At 40.7% G+C, this 24,770-nt stretch overlaps 2 protein-coding genes across 3 annotated transcripts; both read left to right on the top strand.

Annotated features, from left to right (window-relative positions):
* Nucleotides 1-47: 47 nt before the first annotated feature.
* Nucleotides 48-7,856, top strand: cd93 (CD93 molecule). The gene is made up of 2 exons (XM_083544038.1): nt 48-4,369; nt 4,442-7,856. The coding sequence occupies exon 1, from the start codon at nt 254-256 to the stop codon at nt 1,910-1,912; it is 1,659 nt and encodes a 552-aa protein (XP_083400164.1). The 5' UTR covers nt 48-253; the 3' UTR covers nt 1,913-4,369; nt 4,442-7,856.
* Nucleotides 7,857-20,330: 12,474 nt separating this feature from the next.
* Nucleotides 20,331-24,739, top strand: susd4 (sushi domain containing 4). 2 transcript variants are annotated; one of them, XM_083543524.1, is made up of 9 exons: nt 20,331-20,467; nt 20,837-20,996; nt 21,298-21,498; nt 22,199-22,372; nt 22,563-22,751; nt 23,022-23,213; nt 23,521-23,665; nt 24,042-24,427; nt 24,535-24,739. In XM_083543524.1, the coding sequence occupies exons 2-9, from the start codon at nt 20,879-20,881 to the stop codon at nt 24,570-24,572; spliced, it is 1,443 nt and encodes a 480-aa protein (XP_083399650.1). In that variant the 5' UTR covers nt 20,331-20,467; nt 20,837-20,878; the 3' UTR covers nt 24,573-24,739. The 2 variants fall into 2 exon arrangements, with proteins under 2 accessions (XP_083399650.1, XP_083399649.1); XM_083543523.1 differs by having other exon boundaries at nt 21,295-21,498.
* The last annotated feature ends 31 nt before the right edge of the window (nt 24,740-24,770 follow it).

Here is a 24,770-nt window from a genome sequence, read left to right as displayed (position 1 = left end):
TGGATAATCAAGGAGTCAAAACAAAGCAAGATCATGGCGCAATTGTTTTAGACTTCCTGGCAGGAACTTGCCGACGGAAAAGACAAAATATGCGTGTTGCTAAAAATTATTTCCGCTTTGCATTATTCTCTAAACAGGATGAGGTTGTTTGAATAACACATTTTCACGTCTGAGCTGCTAAACCACGGTAAAAGCCTAAAAACAGCAACTGGTCGAGGACATGAACTGGATATATGTGCGTTAAATTGGTGGGATGATGATCTGCGCTCTGATCGCGGTGCTTTGCGCTCTTTTGGCTGCTGAAAGAGCGACGAGTGCCACCAGCAAGTGCACGAGCACAGCATGCTTCACTCTATACAAAGAACTGGAAACGTTCGAGAGAGCCAACGCGAGGTGTTATGAAAACGGCGGATACGTGATCGCAATTAGAGACAATGATGATTTGGAAGCTGTGAAGTCGCTGCTCGCGTTAGACGGAAATATTTCAGTGCGGGGAAAAGTCTGGATTGGACTGAAGCTCTCTAAAGGGAACTGTGTGCTCAGTGACGAGACGCTGCACGGCTTTAGATGGATCTCCGGCGTCCCGAAGTCCTTCTACTCCAACTGGAGAAGGGAACCGAGGAGCACGTGCACTGAGGATCGCTGCGTTTCGCTCAATACTTCAACTCAGGATCTGAAATGGAGCGATCGGTCGTGTAAAGAGCGCGCGCATTATATCTGCGTGTATTACTTTAGTGGTATGTGCAAACCCTTGTTACTTGCGGGACCTGGAGAAGTTAATTACTCACTTCCTTTTTTAAATGGTCCACTTCAGCAAGATCGAGGGTTGGATATGTTACCGTATGGGACATTTGCGGAAATAAGTTGCACCTCTGGGGTTGATAGGAACACATACACTGTGTGCAAACGAAGAGATGCGCATTACTTTTGGGAAAACCATGGCCCGTTTTGCGCCTCTGGTAAGCGGAGTTGCGACCAGAGAAACGGGGGATGCCATCAGCTGTGTGTTGATGATGATGATGATGATGATGATGGCGGAGTGCATTGTGAATGTAAGGAAGACTACTACCTCGGCGATGATAGAGTCACGTGTCTCCTTAAAGACGTATGTTTCGGTTCACCCTGCGACCACCAGTGCGTACCAAACCCGCTTGGGTTTTCATGCGCGTGTCAAAATGGCTTTGAACTTTCCGAAGATGAGGTCAGCTGTAAAGATGTGGACGAATGTACACTTGATGTGATGTCACTTTGTGAAGGCCATATATGTCACAATAAACAAGGGGGGTTCGAGTGTGAGTGCAAGAAAGGCTTTACGGAGGTCGGTGGTGTGTGCGAGGACGTAGACGAATGCACAGAGCAGGTGTGTCCCCCTCATACCACGTGTCTCAATTCCGAGGGTTCGTTCTCTTGTGACTGCTCTTCTGGCTTTAGAATGAATGGAGAACTATGTGTAGATGTAGACGAATGTCTGAATCGGCCTTGTGAAGGTTTGTGCAGCAATACGGACGGGAGCTACAGGTGCGCTTGTGGTCCAGGTTTCATCTTAGCTGAGAACGGTATCAGGTGTGTTCCAGAGCAAAAGCACACAACAACTTCTAATGATTTAGAAATGATTTTAACTCGAGGTTTGGATCAGGAAGCAGCTACAACTGTAAGCACAGAGACGACTGCAGGACCGCACCAGCGCGTGCGCAAAGAAGGCCTCGTTGTCGGTTCTTGGGTTTTGGTGTATGCGTTGAGCTCAATAATCCCCCTTCTTCTCCTGATTACTCTGACTGCGGTTATTGCAGTGTATCGCTGTAATCGCTTTCGCAAAGACTCCAAGAAGACAAGTGTCACAGCAGACAGCTACTGCTGGGTGTCTTCTGAGTATACAGCTCAACTAGAAACACAGCCAAACAGAATCTACTGACTGGGACACACTTATTACAGTGGACTGCATTCGACACTGTTACTTTGTTTTGGGTTTTTTTATATTACACACATGTACTTTGAATTATTTGTATGTTATCTTTGTTTTTAAACAAGAAGACTTGACATTTGATTCAAGACATTTCTACGGATTCAAATCACCTATGATTAATAATCTGTTAAGGTTATAATGCCATTTTATCAAATGGCGCAAATGATGTACATTGTGCCTGAAAATCAATAAGCACTAAAAATGTGGTCTTAGGAACGCCCAATTATATTTCACACAGACAGGGGGCGCACAGTCACCGTCTTGAAGATATGGTCAAAGTGGCGATTATAATTTGTCAATGTAACTGCAATTCACGTTTATTTATAAAAAATAAATAAATAAAGGTCTTATTAAACACTCAATAATAGGATGTGTACAAAAAGAACCTTACAGTGTGATTATTGAAGTTGCCATCTGTTAACTAATGATATAATTATCTGGCTAATTTGGATGTTTTCCTAGACCTTATGCATTTATAATATCATATCTCCTCAGCTGTTTGCAAGATACAAAATGTTTTATATTTATTTACTGTAATGTATTAAACTTCGAATTGAAATAAATAATAATAAAAAAAATCTCAAAGTAATATGCTTAATAGTTGGATTATGGTGATTAACCAAATTGAGCCTCAGAACTTCAGATAGTGGTATTAGTGATTGCAGATGATTCATGCTATTCGGTCTAATACTGAGATGTAAAATGGTGAAATATATTTTAGACATCATTTTTAGAAACTGTTTTAAAATGTGTCCATTTACCATAGGTACACAGAAGAGCTAGGCATTAGGCAGGGTTGCAGAATTTCTGCATAATTTCCAGCCTACTGACATTTCCCAAAAGCACAAATAAATCCTCAAACTTCCAATAATGTAGGCACTGGAAAATAAATGTTGTCACATTTTCATGCTATTTACTCTTATTCATCATAAAACAAGGCAGTTACTGGACAGCGAGAGTTTGTCTGATCGCATTCCAACAATGCAAGGCTGAGCCAAAAAATGACACATCTAGGAGGGGTTTCCTTCTTCTTTAAATATTTATTACGGTCCCTGAAGTGTCGGACCCCAGCAGTTTAGCTCACACACGAGACCAGTCTCTGTTAGATTAAGAATTTGCTGGAGAATGGATTCCTACAGACCAGTCATCTCATTTATTATTTTAATCTCCTTCCATGTGGGACGTTCAATGCGCTGTGCCTGCACTGAAGACCTAACAGCTTGCAAAACTGTTCACAACATGCAAGCCGACTTCAAAACTGCCCAACAGTTTTGCATGGAAAGTGGAGGCAAATTACTAAAACACTCGAGTGCAATTATCGAGAGTTTGCTTTTCAACAAATCAGGACACTACTGGATTGGAGCGGAAGACGACTGCTTAAGCAGCAGGAAAAGTTCTCGAGGTGATTCTGTGACTCTGAACAGAGGAGAGGAAGATGTGGAATGTTCCTCGCGGTGCATGTCAGTTTCTGGGCACATGACGTTAACTGAGCATAAATGCGAGGAACAAGTCGACGGCTTTTTGTGTGATGGCATTGAATGGGAAACCTGCTGGGAATTTAAAACAACAGAAGTGCAAATTCTGGATGCGGTAGACTGTATGCTTAGTCCATGCGAATACGCGTGCGATGAAGTTCCCGGAGGTCACATGTGTACCTGTTACACAAATTACAGGCTCAGCAGGAAAGATCCTCACTATTGTGACTACTACTGTGACTCAGAGACCTGCCCATTGCATTGCCCCGAGTGCACGTGTCCTGAAGGCTTCGTCAAAGATGAGACTGATTGCATAGATATAAACGAATGCACATCAAATCACAATTGTGCACAAAACTGCACGAACACAATCGGAGGTTACAAGTGCTCTTGCCATGAAGGGTTTGTGCTGGTAAACACATCTGAATGTGTTTCTCTTGTAAATCCTACTCCATTATCTGCCGCGCTTGTTACACCATCTGTAAATTACACGTTGGGTCGTGCAGCTTTTGCGACTTCAGCAGAGTATCTTGGTCTAACACTTTTTTTAGTCCTGGTCTTATTTGGTCTAATAGCATTTCTGTATTATTTGCAAAAAAAGAAATCTGATGTACTTCTGAAAGATACCGATTCTCCAGATCAAATCATAGTTAATGAGACACAGTTACAGTTGTAATCAGCTTATTGTCTTTATAAAGGTTAAGAAATTTGTGGATGACTTTATATTTGTCAATTTAAGTTACATGTTGAAGTAAATGAAGTATTATCATTATTATTATTATTATTATTATTATTATTATTATTATTATTATTATTATTACATTTTGAGTTTGAACCAGTGTACATATTTATTGCTAAAACGATTGTCACAATGTGTGGTTATATTTTTTACAACGAAAGGATTCATGATAGAAAGTGTTGTATACCAAATGTCATATCTGACGTCATATAGTTCTTTTTTTTTTAATCAGTGAAACATTGGTAATCTATATATGTAACTAAGAATATTATATTATATGGATTTAACTCTCTAAATACTACATATGCAAACAAAGAAAGTGCAAGGGGTTAGAGGATGTCGTTTATATATGAATTTTAGTGCACTTTGTTATTAAATGTAAAATTTTAGCATATTCTTGATTGCATCAAGGTTTATATACTGCGGTTGTGACACCCTTGAGTTTGAATCAGGCATTCAAGCAAGAATTTAATAACTGAAATTGCATGGTTTGAGATGACAATAAATATGGTAATATTAGCTTAACTTGTGGGTTTATTTCACATCATGTGAAATATTGACAAATTTTCAGTGGCAACACTTAGCAGCTTTTGTTAGTTGTTCTGGGTATAAACTCAAGAAATAAACCCACTTGGTTTCAAACTGTTACTAATTTTAAAACACCATTGATGCTGCTGATCTTCTAAAAATGCATTGCTTTGCTCAGTTAAGTTTGTCACCCGATGTTACTTTATTTAGCTACATTTATTGAAGGAAATCAAAAATTAGTTGATAAAATAGAACCAAGTGTATTCTCCTTTTTGAATAAACAATTCAGTTTAGTTATTTTAGAGGAAATTAATGTCAGAATGACTAAAGGCTAAAAATCTATTTTTAATAGGAAAAAAGTAGATCATAGTAAACTTTAGTTTGTTTTTCTTTTTTGGGGGGAAATCTTTTTAACCCATGTGTTCTGTTTGGGTTAGATGACAAAATTATTTAAAGAAGGGGAATCTTTTTTTTTCTTTTTTTTTTTTCAATATGAAACTTTGTATTCTTGGATAATTTTCATGTTAACAGACAAATAAAAATTTTGGGAGCATCTCCTATACCTTGTCATCATATTTATATTTCACATGTTGTATTCAGGTTATTTAATTCCAAAATGCTTTTTACAAAAATAAATCAATGAATAAACAATAAACAAAAAGTGTGTTACAATTGTGACATCAAACACTTATTAGCACTTGCATACCTGTTTACATGCACTTGCTGCTAAGAGCATCTCCAGGCATAAAACATTTTCTGTATCCTTTCTTTCTCACCTGCCCAATGTCAGTATAACCCGTGAATATTACATATAAATAATATTTCTTATATTTCTGGTCACTTGAAAAATATAATTAATACTTCATTGGCATTTAAAATGTATGGTATTGTAAATGAGGATTTTATGATGATTAACATTTACTGATAAAAATAGTAGAGTACCATCTGCCCAAGTGGACTAATTCCTCAATAGCCAAGAAGAGACGGAATATACATTTTAATAATTCCAACTAATCTGTAGACTTGCTGCCTTTTCATGTTGTGGTACAAATATAAAATTATTTAAGCATTGAATCAGTTGATTAGTAGTAACTTGCATTGTTTCCACAGTATCTGACATAGGATGCGAATTCTTTCTATTCTGTGCATGTGTCTACAATAAGGACAAATATTGACAAGAGATTTCCTGATCTTCTTTCCAATTCGGGCTCCAATTTCCACAAGCTTCCAATATTATTTTTTAAGTCTACTGTAAGCTTTAGTGTGGGTCTGAGATATTTATCCTTTAATGTGGGTTTATGAAACAGCGTGCCTGATCTAGTGACCAATGAGTGTAGAATTTTAAATGACAAAAATAAAGTTTTAAAAATAGAATTCAGCACACATGCTAGTTGGAGGGCACAAACTACCACAGACATTGTTAAATGCTAGAAAAAAGCTAGGGCAGGGTTAAACACTCAAATGAAATATTTTTTTTATCTGATCAGCTACATGTGCTGTGAATGGAAACCCTTTGTGTCTGTCTTTTATCTAGAACACTGGCACATTCCACTGAGGAAAGGCTGGGGCAACAAATACGTTTGGGAGGGGTTTCCTTCCTCTCTCGACAATTCCAAAGACACTGACATGCTTAAAGTTTTCAGCCCAGCAGTTTAGCTCACACACGAGACCAGTCTCTGTTAGATTAAGAATTTGCTGGAGAATGGATTCCTACAGACCAGTCATCTCATTTATTATTTTAATCTCCTTCCATGTAGGACGTACACTGCGCTGTGCCTGCACTGAAGATTTAACACATTGCACAAGTATTCATAACATGCAAGCCGACTTCAAAACTGCCCAACAGTTCTGCATGGAAAATGGAGGTAAATTGCTAACACAAAAGAGTACAATTATTGAGAGTTTGCTTTTCAACAAATCAGGACACTACTGGATTGGAGAAGATGGCAGATGCTTAAGCAGCAGGAAAAGTTCTCGAGGTGATTCTGTGACTCTGAACAGAGGAGAGAAAGATGTGGAATGTTCCTCGCGGTGCATGTCGGTTTCTAATAACAGGACGTTAACAGAACATTTGTGTGAGAAACAAACTGACGGCTTTTTGTGTGATGGCATTCAATGGGAAACCTGCTGGGAGGATCAATCAATGGAAGTGCAAATTCTGAATAATAAAGGCTGTGGACATTTATCATGCGAAAACTGGTGCACGCAGATTCCCGGGGGCCACATGTGTGGCTGCAATAAGTCTTTCAGGCCAAGCAGAAAAAATCCTCAACGTTGTGAGTTCCACTGTGAGTCTAAACCATGCAAAATGCTTTGCTCCTCGTGTGAGTGTCCTGATGGCTTCATCAAAGACGAGACCTGGTGCACAGATTTAGATGAATGCATGTCAAATCACAACAATTGTGAGCAAAATTGCACAAACACATTTGGAAGTTACAAGTGTTCTTGTCAGGAGGGGTTTATGCTGGAAAAGAAATACAAATGTGTTCCACTTATAAATCCTACTCCAATAACTGCTTCGTTTTTTACACCATCTGTAAATTACACATTGAGTCGTGCAGCTTTTTCAAATCCAGCAGAGTATATATGTCTCACAATGTTAATAGTGATGGTTATACTTGCTGTAATAGGACTTTGGTATTTTTATTTACGAAAAATTTAGCTGTGCATATATAAGATCCAGATGACAACAATGTTTCAAGAGGTACTGCAGCTATAAAATCTCCTTTTGTCTTACTGTCTCATGACATAATAACTTCTTAAGAGACATTGTATTACTTTTAGTCAATGTAAGTTACATGTTGGAGCATGTCATTTATTTCTTACATTAATGAGTTTATTTCAATGTAAATATAAACTGATGGTTGGAATTACACATAAATTGCAAATTGCTTTAATCTGCAGTGATTTATAACTGTGTGGTGAAAAAAAATGTGGTAAAGATACTTCATTGTAAAATGACCTTTTTATTTTGAGAATGAGAACCAAGTACTTTTAAAGTGTTTGGTATTATGTCTACTTAACTATCAAAAATTGTTAAAAACAGAAAATGCAGAAGGATGTTTACATGTTGTTTTAAAATTTTATATGCAAAACGTAAAAAAATGTGTTTGATGAATGATAACAATAAAAAATGCTGATTGAATTTTAATGTGCCTGTGAAAAAATCCATGTTTAACACATTCTTGTCTAAATCAAGTATTGTATTTGTTTTCACTTATTTAGTCAAAATAAACCCAAGATTACTTCAGCCATTTATGCAAGCTTCGATAAAACTGCAAACACATAGGCCACATGCATGTTAGCCTAGTTAAATAGAAGATGGGCGAGCAGTTATTTAAGTTAACAAGGATAAGTTAGTATATCTCTGTATAAATAAATGTATAATACGATCTTTTAAAATATTAAGAATTTCTGCTTACTGTTAACTTCATATGCAGCACAGTCTTACAGCATTTCATGATATAGTTAAGAACTTTAATCTATTGATTCGTGTTCATGGACATGAATTTCCCTCTTTTTTCATGTCACTTAGCACAATTGGCTTCTAGCAACGGAGGCAGAGAATCATAGGTAATGCTGACAGGTAATATTCTTTCCCCATTTTTGCCCGAGAGTAAGTCAGAAAATAGGGGTAGGGGTTAGGGTCATACTGTAATAACTGTGTGTGTCTCTAATTAACAAAGTCTCCTTAATCAGCCGGGAGAATAAATTTACAGTATTTTGACTAGAAGGAACCACTGACGATGGTTTATAATAGCGAGTAGCTAACCAAATATATAGGAATAAAATCAACTTGCTGAAATGTTTGGTAATAGTGCTTGAAGATTCAAAAAAAAATAACAAACTAACAAAAAAACAACAACAACAAAAAAAACAATACAGTGCCTGTGGTATCCAGTGGCAGAAAAAGACTATATCAGAGGGACCAAAAAATACTTCCTATTAAAATATATTACATAAAAGGTCGACCTCAGTGACATGAAAAAAAGAGGGAAATTTGTGTCTATAAAAACAAATCAATAGATCATATTTCATTACATATGTAACCAAGCCTTTGCCTTAAGAAGTGCAGTTTTTAGTGGTAAAACTTGACAGACCTGAGCTAACTTCTTCTTCTATTGGCTTCTCCCATTAGGGGTCGCCACAGCGGATCATCCGTCTCTATACCGGCCTGTCCTCTACATCTGCCCTTTGCAAACCAACTACCTGCATGTCTAGCCTCACCACACCCATAAACCTCCTCTTTGGCCTTCCTCTTTTCCTTCTTCCTTGCTGCTTCATCCTCAGCATTCTTTTACCGATTTACCCCATGTCCCTCCTCTGCACATGTCCAAACCATCTCAATCATGCCTCCCTCACCTTGTCTCTAAAATGTCCTACATGCCTGGTAATAAACTAATTTCTAATCCTGTCATTCCTCGTCACTCCCAATGAAAATCTCAACATCTTCAGCTTTGCTACCTCTAGCTCCACCTTCTGTCTTTTACTCAATGCCACTGTCTCTAAACCATACAACATCGCAGGTCTCACCACAGTCCTATAAACTTTATCTTTCACTCTTGCAGATATCATTCTATCACAAATTACTCCTGCCACTCTTCTCCACCCACTCCACCCTGCCTGCACTCTATTCTTCACTTCTCTAACACACTCTCCATTACTCTGCACTGTTGACCCCAGGTACAACAAGGGCCAAACTGTTCCGTGCCATCAGAGAGGTGAAGCATGCACACGCCAAGAGAATTCACGGCCACTTTCAGGACAGCAGAGACACCCGGCGCATGTGGCAGGGCATCCAGGCGATCATGAACTACAAGACAACATCACTTGTTCGTGACTGTGACGCCTCCCTCCCAGATGCGCTGAACGACTTCTACGCCCAGTTCGAGGTGCAGAACAACATGGTGGCAAGGAAGACCATCCCTCCTCCCAGTGACTATGTGCTCTGTCAAACCACAGCTGAAGTGAGGAAAACTCTAGGCAGAGTTACCCAGTAAAGTCTGCTGGACCAGACAACATTCCTGGCAGAGTGCTCAGGAAATGTGCAGAACAGCTAGCGGATGTCTTCACCGACATCTTTGACATCTTCCTGAGCAGCACCATTGTTCCTATGTGCCTCAAGACGATGACCATTATTCCCGTGCCGAAGAAGTCTACTGTCTCCTGCCTCAATGACTATAGTCCCGTTGCAGTCACACCCATTGTGATGAAGTGCTTCGAGAGGCTCGTCATGAGGCACATCAAGACCCAGCTTCCACCTGCACTGGACCCCATGCAGTTTGCGTATCATCCAAACCACTCCACGAACGATGCCATCTCCACAACCCTCCATCTGGCACTCAACCACCTAGACAACACAGACTCGTATGTTCGGATGCTGTTCATAAACTTCAGCTCAGCATTGAACATGATCGTCCCTCAGCACCTGATTGAGAAGCTGTGCCTACTGGGCCTAAACACCTCCCTCTGTAACTGGATCCTGGACTTCCTGACTGGGAGAACTTAGTCAGTCCGGATCGGAAACAGCATCTCCAGCACCACCACACTGAGCACTGGGGCCCCTCAGGGCTGTGTGCTCAGTCCACTGCTGTTCACTGTGGGTGGGTCTCATCAGCAAGAACGACGAGTCAGCATACAGAGAGGAGGTGCAACGGTTAACAGCCTGGTGTGGCGCCAACAACCTGTCTCTGAACGTGGACAAAACTAAAGAGATGGTTGTTGACTTCAGGAGAACACAGAGTGACCATTCTCCACTGATCATCAATGGATCCTCATCGGAGATCGTCAAGAGCACCAAATTCCTTTGTGTTCACTTGGCGGACAACCTCACCTGGTCACTTAACACCAGCTCCATCACCAAAAAAGCCCAGCAGCGCCTCTACTTCCTGAGAAGGCTGAGGAAAGCTCATCTCCCTCCCCCCATCCTGACCACGTTCTACAGAGGGACCATTGAGAGCATCCTGAGCAGCTGCATCACTGCTTGGTTTGGGAACTGCACCGTCTCGGATAGCAAGACCCTACAGGGTATAGTGAGGACAGCTGAAAAGATCATTGGAGTCTCTCCCCCCTCTATCATGGACTTTTACACCACACGCTGCATCCGCAAAGCCAACAGCATTGTGGATGACCCCACACACCCATCACACACACTTTTCACTCTCCTTGCTATCTTGCTATTTTATTTACCCCGGGAATTCACCACCGCTATTGTGCTCGGAGTGTACATACCACCTAGCGCTAATGCTAAGGAAACGCTCAATGTGCTCTACGGGACCATTAGCGGACTTCAAAACTCACAAAAAAACTGACGGATTTGTCACGGGGTGACAAATAAGCGGAACTGTTCCTCCCCATTCTTGTTTCCGGTGGGAGCGAGTTTAATGTAACACCAGAACAGTTCCGGGTTTTTCCGTGTAAACAGGCTGACGGAGCTTGCTAATGAGGGAATGAGTGGCAGCTGGGCAATGAGCAGAGATTGGGCCACGAGGGGTACGGATTTGTGAGGGGGATTATAAAAGGATCCGGTTGATGTGCAGCAAAAAAGGAAACTTTGGAGCGAAATCTTTGGGGTTGATGCAGACTGGAGGAAATCTTTGGTTGTTGATCTGTTGATCCCATCGAGCAGTACACGAGAGGGCAGATCGTTAACGGACGGGAAAGACTGTATGCAGAGAAGGAAGAGCTGGAGAGAAGTGGTATGATTGAACTGCCTTATCTCATCGAACAGATAAGTGTTGTCTGCCAGTCCTATTAGGAAGTAAATGCCTGTAGTGCCCGCTACCTGATATGATGTGGTGAAGCCGCCCCGGCGTTCAGTGAGTTCTGTTGTGAAGCCTTTCAATGTCAGTTGTGTTCCCATAGTCAACCACCTACACAACTTGGATGTACAGTTTGTCAGTTGAGCGGAGAGAGTCGGCCGGGACCACGAGAGGAGACCCTATTCACTGTGAGTTGATGTGAGTTGCAGTGCCTAATGTGAAGTGAACACGTGTGATCATTTGAAGTGACTGAATTGTGCACTGGTGTGGAAACTGTAATTGTGTCTGCCCGCTCTCCAGTTGGCTACTTGTGGGCTCTGAAGGTCAAACTGAAATTAATTACTGCTGTGTGCTGAGCATATGCTGTACAGGAATGCAGCTCCATTCTGTCTGAGTTGAAGAGGATTTATGAGAGATCTATGCATCGCTGTTCTGTGGTAAGAAGACCCAGTTGTTGACTGTCGAATCCTGTACTCACCACTGTTGTTCTGTGAACCTAGAGAAACTGTCCTTCGCCATTGAATGCTGCCATCACTGTTCTGTGGTAAGAAGATCTAGTTATTGATTGTCAAATCCTGTACTCACCACTGTTCTGTGAACCTAGAGAAACTGTCCTTCGCCATTGAATGTTGCTACTACTGCCCTGTGGAAAGAAGACCCAGTTGTTGACCGTTGAAACCCGTACTCATCACTGTGGTTCTGTGAACATAGAGAGATTGCCCTCTGCTATTGCATGCTGCCATCACTGCCCTTTGGTAAGAAAATCTAGTTGTTGATTGTCAAATCCTGTACTCACCACGGTTGTCCTGTGAATGTAGAGAAATTGTTCTCTGCCAAGGGAGGCGGCCATCACTGTTCTGTGAGGAAGTTACTGTCCGCCGCTGTATTTCAACGACCGTCGGCTTGCGGAAGGGGCATGGCCCCCAGCTAGCGGGTGCGTCCCGTGGAGGGAACGAGAGAGTTTCCCGGTTGCCATCTACGACGGACTATTGTATTGCGTCAGATGACCCCCTGCCCGATCCTTCCCCCCTATCCCAAAAAGAGGTGACACTCAAATGATTGATGCTGTCCTGTGAGAAGAGTAACCCGTTCCCTTGTTGTCAATTTCCTACCAGTGCCTGCCGCAACCCGTATCTCCGGTTGAAGAGGAGCCGCTGTGCGGATCCTCACCTGTGTCTGCTCCATTACTCATCTTTGGTTGAAGAGGAGTTGCTGTGCGAATCCTTATCGGTGCTTGTTCCATTACTTACTTCCGGCCGAAGAGGAACTGTTGTCTGAACCCTTACCAGTGTCTGCTCCATCGTTTGCTTCTGTCCGTCTGAAGAGGGATGGTTGTGCGAACTTCCCACGCCACCCGGTAAAAGAGAAAGGAGGATCAGTCGGTGGATTTTAGTTTGAGATTGGACTTATTTTAACTAAATAAAATACAAGTTTTTGATATTAATTACCTTGTCTGGTCTGTTGGTGTCTCTGGGTAACTCCTTGAGGTGGTACGTTGTGAAGGGGAGGGAAGGCCACCCCGGCCTGTGACAGATTGTTTATAGTCGCCGGAGATTTTAATCACGCAAATCTCAGGACTGTGCTCCCTAAATTTTATCAGAATGTGGACTTTGCAACCAGAGGAGAAACGCGCTGGATGTTGTTTACACAAACATCCGGGGCGCATACCGAGCAAAGCCCCGCCCCCACCTCGGTTACCCAGACCACATCTCTGTTATGCTGATCCCAGCATACAGACCACTCAGCAGGCGTTCAAGACCAGTTCGGAAGCAAGTGAGAACCTGGCCAGCAGGATCCATGTCTGCTCTCCAGGACTGTTTTGAATGCACTGACTGGGACATGTTCAGGGAAGCTGCAACCAATGGCGATTTCATCAACTTGGAGGAATACACGTCAACAGTGACCAGCTACATCGGCAAGTGCATTGATGACGTGACTATCTCCAAGACCATCACTACACGCTCCAACCAGAAGCCGTGGATGACCGCCAAGGTGCGTGCGCTGCTAAAACCAAGAGACTCTGCCTTCAGAGCAGGGAACAGGGCGGCCTTGAAAACAGCAAGGGCCAAACTGTCCCGTGCCATCAGAGAGGCGAAGCGCGCACACGCCAAGAGAATTCACGGCCACTTCCAGGACAGCGGAGACACCCAGCGCATGTGGCAGGGCATCCAGGCGATCACGAATTACAAGACTACATCACCTGCTTGTGACCGTGACGCCTCCCTCCCAGATGCGCTGAACGACTTCTACGCCTGGTTCGAGGTGCAGAACAACATGGTGGCGAGGAAGACCATCCCTCCTCCCAGTGACCAGGTACTCTGGCTAACTACAGCTGAAGTGATAAACTCTATGCAGAGTTAACCCACGGAAGTCTGAGGCACAGTTCGCATATCGTCCAAACCGCTCCACGGACGATGCTATCTCCACAACCCTTCATCTGGCCCTCACCCATCTGGATAACAAGGACTCTTATGTAAGGATGCTGTTCATAGACTTCAGTTCAGCATTCAACACAATCATTCCTCAGCACCTGATCGAAAAGCTGAGCCTACTGGGCCGGAACACCACCCTCTGCAACTGGATCCTGGACTTCCTGACTGAAAGACCTGAGTCAGTCCGGATCGGAAACAGCACCACCACACTGAGCACTGGGGCCCCCCAGGGCTGTGTGCTCAGTCCACTGCTGTTCACTCTGCTGACTCACGACTGTGCACCAATGCACAGCTCGAATCACATCATCAAGTTTGCCGATGACACGACCGTGGTGGGTCTCATCAGCAAGAACGACGAGTCAGCATACAGAGAGGAGGTGCAACGGTTAACAGCATGGTGTGGAGCCAACAAACCTGTCTCTAAACGTCAACAAAACTAAAGAGATGGTTGTTGACTTCAGGAGAACACAGAGTGACCATTCTCCACTTTCCACATTCTCCGCAAGACCCTACAGAGGATAGTGAGGACAGCTGAGAAGATCATCGGAATCTCTCTCCCCTCTATCATGGACATTTACACTACACGCTGCATCCGCAAAGCACACAGCATTGTGGATGACCACACACACCCGTCACACACACTTTTCACACTCCTACCATCAGGAAAACGGTTCCGAAGCATTCGGGCCGCCACATCCAGACTGTGCAACAGTTTTTTCCCGCAAGCCATCAGGCTCCTCAACAAAGAACTGAACTGAACTCTCACACACACACACACACACACACACACTTACACACAACTGTGTGACTGATCTGCACAAACCGGACTCAACACCCATCATACACTTCGCTCACCCAGGTTTCAATACCAATCACACTTTTTACTATTGCATAATGTTTACATGCCGTCTGTTGCTGATTCCGGGACTTGTTATTTTGCACAATATTCTGTCCCAAATCCTTTGGTCACTGTTCACTTTATTTTTGATTGCTGCTACTGCTGAATTGCACAAATTCTGTTTACATTTTTCTGTTTACACTGCACCTTATTCTGTTACGACAGGTTTTACTGGCGGAGCTATTTCCATTTTTATATTTTGTGTATTGTCCTGCACTGTCCTGTGTTTTCTGCACTGTCTTGTGTTGTCTTTTGCACTGTTTGCACCAGCTGCACACATGCACTTTGTGGCGAGGATCTTAGTTCTCGGCCCTGTGGTTTTCTGTTCTGTACTGTTTGTTTTATGTAGCACCTGGGTTCAGGAGGAACGTTGTTTCATTTCACTGTGTACTGCATCAGCTATATATGGTTGAAATGACAATAAAAGCTTCTTGACTTCTTGACTTGACTTGAATCAGGGAAGCTGTTCCGAATCATTCGGGCCGTCACATCCAGACTGTGCAACAGTGTGTAATTGTGCAAAAGCTACTTGACTTGACTTGACTTAAACTCATCCACCTTCTCCACATCTTCTCCCTGCAACCCTTCCTCTCATACACACATGTACTCTGTCTTACTCCTACTGACTTTCATTCCCCTTCTCTCCAGCACGTACCTCCACCTCTCCCGGCTCTTCTCAACCTGCTCCCTACTTTCACCACAAATCACAATATCATCTGCAAACATCATAGTCTATGGAGACTCCTGTCTGACCTCGTTCGTCAACCTGCCCATCACCACAGCAAAAAGGAAAGAGTTTAGAGCCGATCCTTGATGCAGTCCAACCTCCACCTTGAACCAGTCTGTTGTTCCGACTGCACACTTCACTGCTGTCACACTGTCCTCATACATGTCCTGCACCACCCTCACATACTTCTCTGCCACACCTGACTTCCTCATATAATATCAAAACTCCTCTTTCGGCACCCTGTCGTACGCTTTCTCTAAATCCACAAATACACAATGCAACTCCTTCTGACCTTCTCTATACTTCTCCATCAACATTCTCAAAACAAATAATGCATCTGTAGTGCTCTTCCTCGGCATGAAACCATACTGCTGCTCACAGATGTTCACCTCCTCTCTCAGTCTGGCTTCCACTACTCTTTCCCATCACTTTATCATTTGACTGATCAACTTTATTCCTCTGTAGTTATTGCAGGTCTGCACAGCTACCTTATTCTTAAAAATCTGTACCAGCACACTCCTTCTACATTCCTTAGGCATCCTCTCACCTTCCAAAATCTTGTTAAACAATCTGGTTAAAAACACCACTGAAATCTCTCCTAAATATCTCCACACTCATGTCATCTGGTCCAACCAACTTTCCAGGCTTCATCCTTTTAATTGCTGCTCTTACTTCCTCCTTACTAATCCTATCCACTTCCTGCTTCACCTCTCCACATCATCCAACCTTCTCTTGCTCTCTTATTTTCATCATTCATCAGCTTCTCAAAATTCTCCCTTCACCTTCTCAACACACTCTCCTCAATAGTCAACACATTTCCATTCCCATCCTTTATTGCTCTAACTTGTAGCACATCCTTCCCAGCTCAGTCCCTCTGCCTGGCCAAACTGTATAAATCATTTTCTCCTTCCTTAGTGTCCAACTTCAGCTACAGCTCCTCATATGCCTTTTCTTTTGCTACATCCCTCTTCACCTGCTGCCGCATCTTCTTGTACTTCTGCTTACTCTTCTCATCACTCTGTCAATCCCAATTCTGTTTCACCAACCTCTTTCTTCTTCTACTGTCTATCCTACTACACTTCTCCTTTCCCTGCTGTCTCTGTAGACCTGTTCATCCGCTCCTTCAGCCAACAGTAGCCCAATTTCCACCAGTACCCTGTTGACTAACGACACCTGTGGCGGTCGTTGGTAACCCTGGCCTCGACCGATCCGCTATGAATTTCTTGTTCGTGATCCACATATTTGATTTGGCACATGTTTTATGCTGGTGTCCTTCCTAACGCAACCCATCCCATTTGTCCGGGCTTGGGACCGGCACTAAGAGTGCACTGGCTTGTGCAACCCTAATGGCTGGGTTACAGACCTGAGCTAACTAATTTGACATTTTAAAGACACAAAACTGATCCACAATGAATATGATTCAGTCACTGATTTCAAGCTATGACTGATGCTATACAGTACATCTTCCAAAACTGCATGCTATCAAAAATTCAGGTAGCAGCTTGCTAGCTGGCACAGGTGCCAATGTAAACTGTTATAGCATTTGGATTTAAAAACATTTTTCCAGCCAGGACCTTTTTATTGTGCCTTCTCTACTATGTTTAACATGGGTTTAGAATTTGGAACATCTTGTGAATGTTTCAATTATAAACATATTCACTGGTTCCATTGGTACTTCTTCTAAAAACTAAATTTCAAATTTTAAATGAACAACAACTGACTTCAAGACAGCGCATAAGGACTTTATGGCAGAGAGGCCAGATAGAAGTGTCTAACAATATTTGGTTGCTCTGCTCAGACCTTGTACAAGTTTCTCCCATCTCCACTCATCATCTCTGGAGCTCTGCCAGAAGGATCATCTGATTCTTTGACACCTCTCTTACTAAGTCCCTCCCCTAATAACTCAGGCTGGGAAAGTGTTTTTTAATTTGAAAAATACCAAAGCCATTTGGGTTCTTTTTGTAGCCTTCCCCAGATCTGTGTCTTGACAAAATAATGTATCTGGGCTCAATAGGAAGTTCTTTTGAACTCGTCATTTCTGTTTTTGCTCTGGAATGCATTTTCAGCTGTTAGACCTTACCTAGACATTTGTGTGCCTTTTCAAATCATGCCCAATCACTTGAAATGGTGTAAAAACACAACTGTCAAAATCTTTCACATCTTTATGTTTGCCCCTTTTTTTCAGTTTTAACCAAATCAGCTTGAAAATCAGACTGTTCGCTAGCTGTCAAACATATGTTTACCTTTACAGATAATCAGTGTTCACATGTCAGTGGTTTTAATGTTTTGGCTTCTATGTCTATTATGTATGAAAATTTCATTTAAACAAGAAAACACATTCTTATGTTCTACTTTTAAAATAAGTGTATGTCAGTAAATATAACCAAATGGTCCAGTAACTCTGAAAACATGACTAATGTAATGTTTAGCTCTTATGTGTTAATTATTTGTAAATTTGCTTTTTGAGATTGTGCACTTATTAAGTATAAAGTTTAGTGAATAATGTGACTCCTATAGTTATCCTGACCAAGACCATAAATATGTAAATAAATTAATCTTTGGCAGTAACATCCCTGATCTTACATAAAATACTGCTCTGTTCTTAATAATCTTTTAAACAAAAGTATGCATGTTTGCCTCATTTTGGTCTCTTCTAATATCTTTCTAGGTGCAATTTCACTGTAGTTGGAATACTAATGTCAATGTGTCCTCGGATGTTTTTCAATTGTTTGTTTTTAATACATTTTAACACATCTGGCTTTTGCCATTATTGGGTATAAAGTATAGCCTGATGAAGGATAGCATTTTAACAGAAAATTGCATATAAGAAAATGTGGGAGAAAAGGTGTGAGTACTTTCTGAATGCACCGTGTAATTAGTAACAATTTTTGAAATTTTGAAACATCATGTTCAGCCTTAAAGTAGAATAAGCTTTATTTCTCAATAAAAAACTAATGATAAATTTAAAAAACCCTTGTTCTCTTATGAGGATCTGACAAATGTGTGACATCCTCCTTCTGGACTGTGATCACACTATTTATTTTTTACACCCATTCAAAAATTTATTCAATAACAATAAAGCAATGCTCAGGTTTGCGATCATGAGTGGTTCTGTCCTTCTGGACAATGCTGCTAAATCCTGTTTATTATATCTACAAGTCCAGATTAACAAATTAATCAAAGCCTAATTTAATGTTTTCTTTGCTTTGGATTTTCTGATTCCCTTTGCAAAACTTCCATGGCACCAAAAAGGCAATTAAACAAGTTTATAGCATGATTATAAACAGACTCTATCTAAGATAAAAAAAAAAAATTTAAAAAAAATTTAAAAAGCATAGCATTTGTAAAAGGGGAGTGGGTTGTAATTTATTTACTTTTGATTTTATTATTAATTATTTTCACTATGTCTGCTTTATTGTGATCTCTTGCATGTTACAATCATCGGTGTACATTAGTCAGTGTTATACTGATATGGTAATATTTACTGATTAGTTCTCTGGTATTTATTGCCACAGTCTATGCTTAAAAGTAACATGTAAAAAGTTGAATCCAGACCCATGGACTGGACAAATGTACAGTGACCAAGAGTCACTGTCTCTAGTTTTATTAGATATACAAAAGAAAGATACAGCTTCATGCTTCTTTTTAAAAAAAAGCCAAGCTCCTGAAGGCGTGCTGTTGAGGAGCTAAAGAGTGAGCAAGCACGCACAGCTTTTGCGTAGCAATAGTCTGCAAGCTGTGACATCGCTATAAATTAAACAGACACAAAAAGGTTATAGTCTTAAATAAACTATGGCTAACAATCTGATCCAGTCAAATATGTTTGATCCGGTTTTGGATACTGAATCTGAAATTGAACAAGAACAGCAGCAGCAGGACATGTCTATATGGTAAGTACTAAACAAGGTTGTCCTTCTCTCACATCCAAACACACACTTCTTTGGAGACATTCTTCTCGAACAAGTCCTGTAAAACACTACTATGACTTCCCTAATAGAATGAAGCATGTTGATGGTTGCTGTGTGCGCAGAGAAGGAGAAGCGCCTATACAAGGAATTCCCACCTTTATGATGTCATGAAGGGCCATACTTGAAAAAACTTCCCGGAAATTATACAAACCCAGTCTACTAATGACTTCCCTAATAGAATGAAGCATGTTGATGGTTGCTGTGTGCGCAGAGAAGGAGAAGTACCCATTCAAGGAATTCCACCCTTTATGATGTCATGAAGGGCCATACTTGAAAAAACTTCCCGGAAATTATACAAACCCAGTCTACTAATGACTTCCCTAATAGAATGAAGCATGTTGATGGTTGCTGTGTGCGCAGAGAAGGAGAAGTACCCATTCAAGGAATTCCACCCTTTATGATGTCATGAAGGGCCATACTTGAAAAATCTTTCCGGAAATTATACAAACCGAGAAGAACTGTATTTGACACAACAATACTCTGTCCAAATCGAAACTGCTGTATTAGAGAACCTCAGAAATGGACAAAAACCCTTTCATAGTAGTCATCTTTCCTTCATTAGCATTTTTAAGCTCAGAAGTCACATCTATCATATTATTTCAAGCACAACTTCTGCAAGTTTTTTTTAAGAGATTATACATTGAACTTATCAGGACAGGAAATGAATGCTGCACATTGAAATAGTTTCGGTTTGCTTGGCTTCCCAATATAACAACCCTATATGCTTGCATTGCGGATTTATATGGCATCTGAATGGCACGTACTTTGACCTGTAAAATACTGCAGCTCATGAACTCGTCACCAGGAAGTGTCACCTGTGTGAACTAAAACAATAAAGTCTCAGTCTCTATTTCTTTCACTGGTAAATACATTCAAAAGGCGAACAAAGACACATCATTATAAAGAAGACGATATTTGATTGTTATAAACGACAGAGAATTTGAGCAGGTGATGTTTTGAAGCATAGCAGTGTTGGGTAAGTGAACATTTATTTTTATTTATTTTTTCTTGAAGATGCCTGTGTGTCATTTGATGTCCCTGAGCTGGAGCCAGTCTCAGCCATCTGACGCGTATTTCATCACAGACTACGCTATACGTGCTGAATAACAGCACAACACTCCAGGCTTGAGCTACAATCCAATAATGCGAACATGCCTTTGAAAATGATTATGGTGGACTGCTATAGAAAACCTTTGCCGCTGAATGCGTGCTATGGCGCAGTGCCTGCTGTCTTCCTGCGCTATGGAAACGCAATGCTATTAATGGAGTGATTCGCCGACTCATAGCGGATTTCTGACATATAACGTTTTCCCCCGATCGTTGATCTCATCTTCATCCTTTTCAGAGCACGAATATCCGAATATTCGGACCTGAAAGATGAATCATCATGAATGTAGACAGGAAGACGTCTCCATTTGGCTGCATTGCTTTTTCCGGCCAGTTCCTTGTGATATTCAGCATCTTTCCTCTTCGGCTGGTCACCGCCTTCCCAGAGGCTGCCATAGGTAAAAATGCTTTCTACTTTCAGCCATAGACCTACAAAGCACTAGGGCTAGAGTGATGGTAATAAAACAATGCAGAGGCAATACAAAGATTTATTAACATTTCCAATAAATATTAATATAGTCCACTAAATGATGAGGTTACCTTCTGGTTTGTTTGCATCTTATAGCCTAGTGCTAATTAGTCATGCAATGTTTCAGTTTCTTGTAACCCCTAAACAATAAAGCAGATGCCTCTACAATAAATGCTGTAAATACCTATATTTAAAAGTCTTGTCAATTGTTGTGTGTCATATTTCAGCAGAGCAGTTTTGTAGAGATCCAGGTGTTCCTGAGCATGGAAGCAGAACACCAAGTTCTGGGGGTTTTTTTGAGAACGCTGTGGCGAGATTTTCTTGCTTAGATGGATACAGACTAAAAGGAGCATCAAAGATCACCTGTGTTTCGTTTCCTAACGGTTCAAAGGGATGGAGACCAAGCCTTAAACCAGTGTGCCTTCCAGAAGGTGAGTAAATGGCAATTAAGTAATAATAATAATTATTATAATAATAATAATAACGATAATAATAACAATAATGTTAAAACATTAGTGATAATAGTAATATTTAGAATAGTAATGCTGATACAATCCAGATGCAGGGTGATCTGGAATTTAATTTCCATCCACCTTTGAATATACTGACGAGTATTTGATGGTTTCAGTAATATGGTTCAATAAGTTAATTCATTGAAACATTTACTATCAAGCTAAAGGACGTCTTTAAGCCGCAGTCTCCTGTCATTTATGGCCTGAGAAAATGTGTTTTGATTCTCAGTATTCTTTAGCCTACAAAAAGCTATATCCTTCTAGTTTTAACATATGAAGCATTAACAACAGCAGTACAGTTATTGTTAATGTCTACTCAGTATATTTTTACTACAGGATTGAAATTTGAAGTGGTGGTGTAGGAAATTAAACACCTACTGTATTAAAAGGAAACTCATTAACCTTTTAAGGCAATATTTATGTGTTAATGGATGATAACATGACACTTTTAATCGAATAACCAGTTTTACAGCAGATTTCATAAATATTATACAGAGAGTAAAGTCTAAAGAAAAAGGCTACACCAACTAACTTAGCGACTATTCAGCACAAAATTGCTTACTGATTTAACATTTAAAGATGTGTTTAAAAAAGCAGCACTTGTATTTTTTTTTCATAGAATGTCTTCCTCCATATATTGAGGGTGCTGATATTGCTAATAAGACCTACAGGCCAGGGGATAACCTAATTATCAGATGTCGTGAGGGATTTCAAATACGCTATCCAGACACAGACAGCATGGAATCAGTTTGCCAAGAAGATGGAACGTGGGACAATCAGCCCATCTGTCAAGGTATTATGTAATCCGACTGTAATTATCTTTATATTTCATACAGCGGATGTTTAGAAGAGAAAGCATTTAGAGTCGTATGATTCTTAGCAAAATATGTGGAAAGAAATATCTGATTCTCCCAATGTAGATGTTGAAATAGATGAGTTTCATTTTGACACATAGCTCTTCTTTTTTGTTGTTCGTTTTCCAGGCTGCCTGCGTCCTTTGATTCCTCCTCATAGTTACATGAACATCTCTGATACAGAGTTCTCCATGCCGATTGGAACAGTAGTACACTATCAATGTTTTCCAGGTTATAAGCTGGAGGGTGCAGAATTACTGGAATGCATGTATAGTCTCATATGGTCTGATGTACCACCCCGGTGCCTTGACGTTGAAGGTGACTGAAAAACAATGTTGCTTTATCTTTAATTATAAAGGTAGCATATCAGATATTACTTGCACAAATGAAAAAAAGAAAAACAATAGAAGAATAACTACAATCTTCCTGGTTGACATTTATCCTTTCTTTCTGTACTGTAAATGTCATAGAAGCTTGTTTAATGTTAAAGGTGTTTATTTATGTGTACTGTATGATCATTTTCCTTCACAGTTTTCTAACTAAAATACATAGAATTACTAATCATTTATTACTATGATTGCTTTACAGCATGTCCCTTACCTCCAATGGTGGAGCATGGGGATTACATATGCCATCCACAGCCGTGTAACCGCTATATCCATGGGACAGTAGTGGAGTTCTACTGTGATCCTGGCTACTCTTTAGTGAATGACTACAAATACATCACCTGTCAATATGGGCAGTGGTTTCCTCAGATGCACATCTACTGTGTTCAAGATGGTAGGTCCATCTACCAAAATTCTAAAAAAAGCAACAAAAAATCAATAGTAATGAAACAATATATAAAATAAGCCAGCTTAATGTCTTTAACTGTAACTTATTTAACAAGGTTATCAATTTAGAGATGTCGGAGTATTTATTTTTATTGAGAAATATCAGATTGATATGATGAATTCATGTAACTGATTAAGTGCTTTGGATCAGGAGAAAAAAAAATCAACATTACAGAAAACAAGCACATCCAGGACTGTAAATGAGCATCAATCCTGTGTTAAGACTGCAATTCATTAGTCTTTAATTTCCTCAGAGACCACATGGCCTGGCTTTCAGGAATCATTACTGCATGCATGGAAACCAGTGGCATTCACTACCTCAAGTGTGCTGTTAGCCTTGTTCCTAGTCATCATAGCAAAGATGTCCCACTGCAAATGCAAGAGCAATCGGAATTCAAGGTACATCTGCATAATGCGAAATGAAATGATTCAAAATATTGTTCCTTTTAATTATTTCATTGTTTATAATAAATTATTTGCCCCAATGATTACACTTTTAATGAATTAATGAATGAACACATTGTATATATGTTGTTTTATGTCTGTAATACAGTTTACTTGTTATAAGAGCTACAAAAAGTTTATTCCCTCACCAGTCGGACTCTTCTTATGTTACAAACAATCGTCTTAGCATAGTCTTCTGTCCTGAAGATTCTCCTCTTACATTTTTATAAGAAATTGCTATAGAACATTAATTAATGCTTACTGACTTGATCAGATTTAAATATTTAACAGATCTGTGGCATAATAAAAAAAAAATGAATCACTTTTCTAGTGAAGAACGAGAGGATTCCAGGGGTCCAAATGTTATAATAGTGGATGGTGTTGCCATACCCCTACCTTCCTACGAGGAGGCAGTCAGTGGTTCATGCTACCAGCCCCCGCAAGTGCTGCCCTCGGTTGATCCAGGACCCACACAGACCTCAGAAGAACAGGACCCTCCTTCATACCCAGGGCTAGCAGAAAGTCAGAATGACGCTCCATTGGACACTGGAGATGCTGAAACCGGTGACACCATCTCAGAGCCATCAGAGTGTCTACAAGCTATGCATCCATCTTCTTCACATGATGTTTGCTTGAGCAATGTATCTGAGAAGACCAATGCAATCACCTCCATGGAGGAAACTGCTTCAACGAGTCCCAGCATAGATATTGCTGATGGTAAGTAGGCATTTTTTGCCATCTGTTTCCACATATTTATAATGTATTGGGGACTGAGAGAATGTAGATTTGTACTGATAAATGTTTGTTTGACTACCTTTATCTAGAAATTCCTCTTGTGGATGGTGGTGAAGAGGACTTCTGATGCTGTTGATTTCACCATTCAATTTTAGATTTTCCCACTGCTGTATTTAGATGTTTCTGCACTCCACATTGGTTTAATAACGGCCCATTAAACTATTTTACATTCGAGCTGTTATTATGGCCAACATTCAATATATTAGCAAGGCAATAAAGGCAATAATAACATCATATATTTAGTTTCTCGTGCTTGGATCATGGG

This window comes from Silurus aristotelis (assembly GCF_946808225.1).
Source record: "Silurus aristotelis genome assembly, chromosome: 6".
In the NCBI taxonomy this organism is placed as follows: Eukaryota; Metazoa; Chordata; class Actinopteri; order Siluriformes; family Siluridae; genus Silurus; species Silurus aristotelis.
The sequence above is the reverse complement of the archived record's forward strand: the minus strand, read 5'-3'. Positions and strand labels throughout refer to the sequence as shown.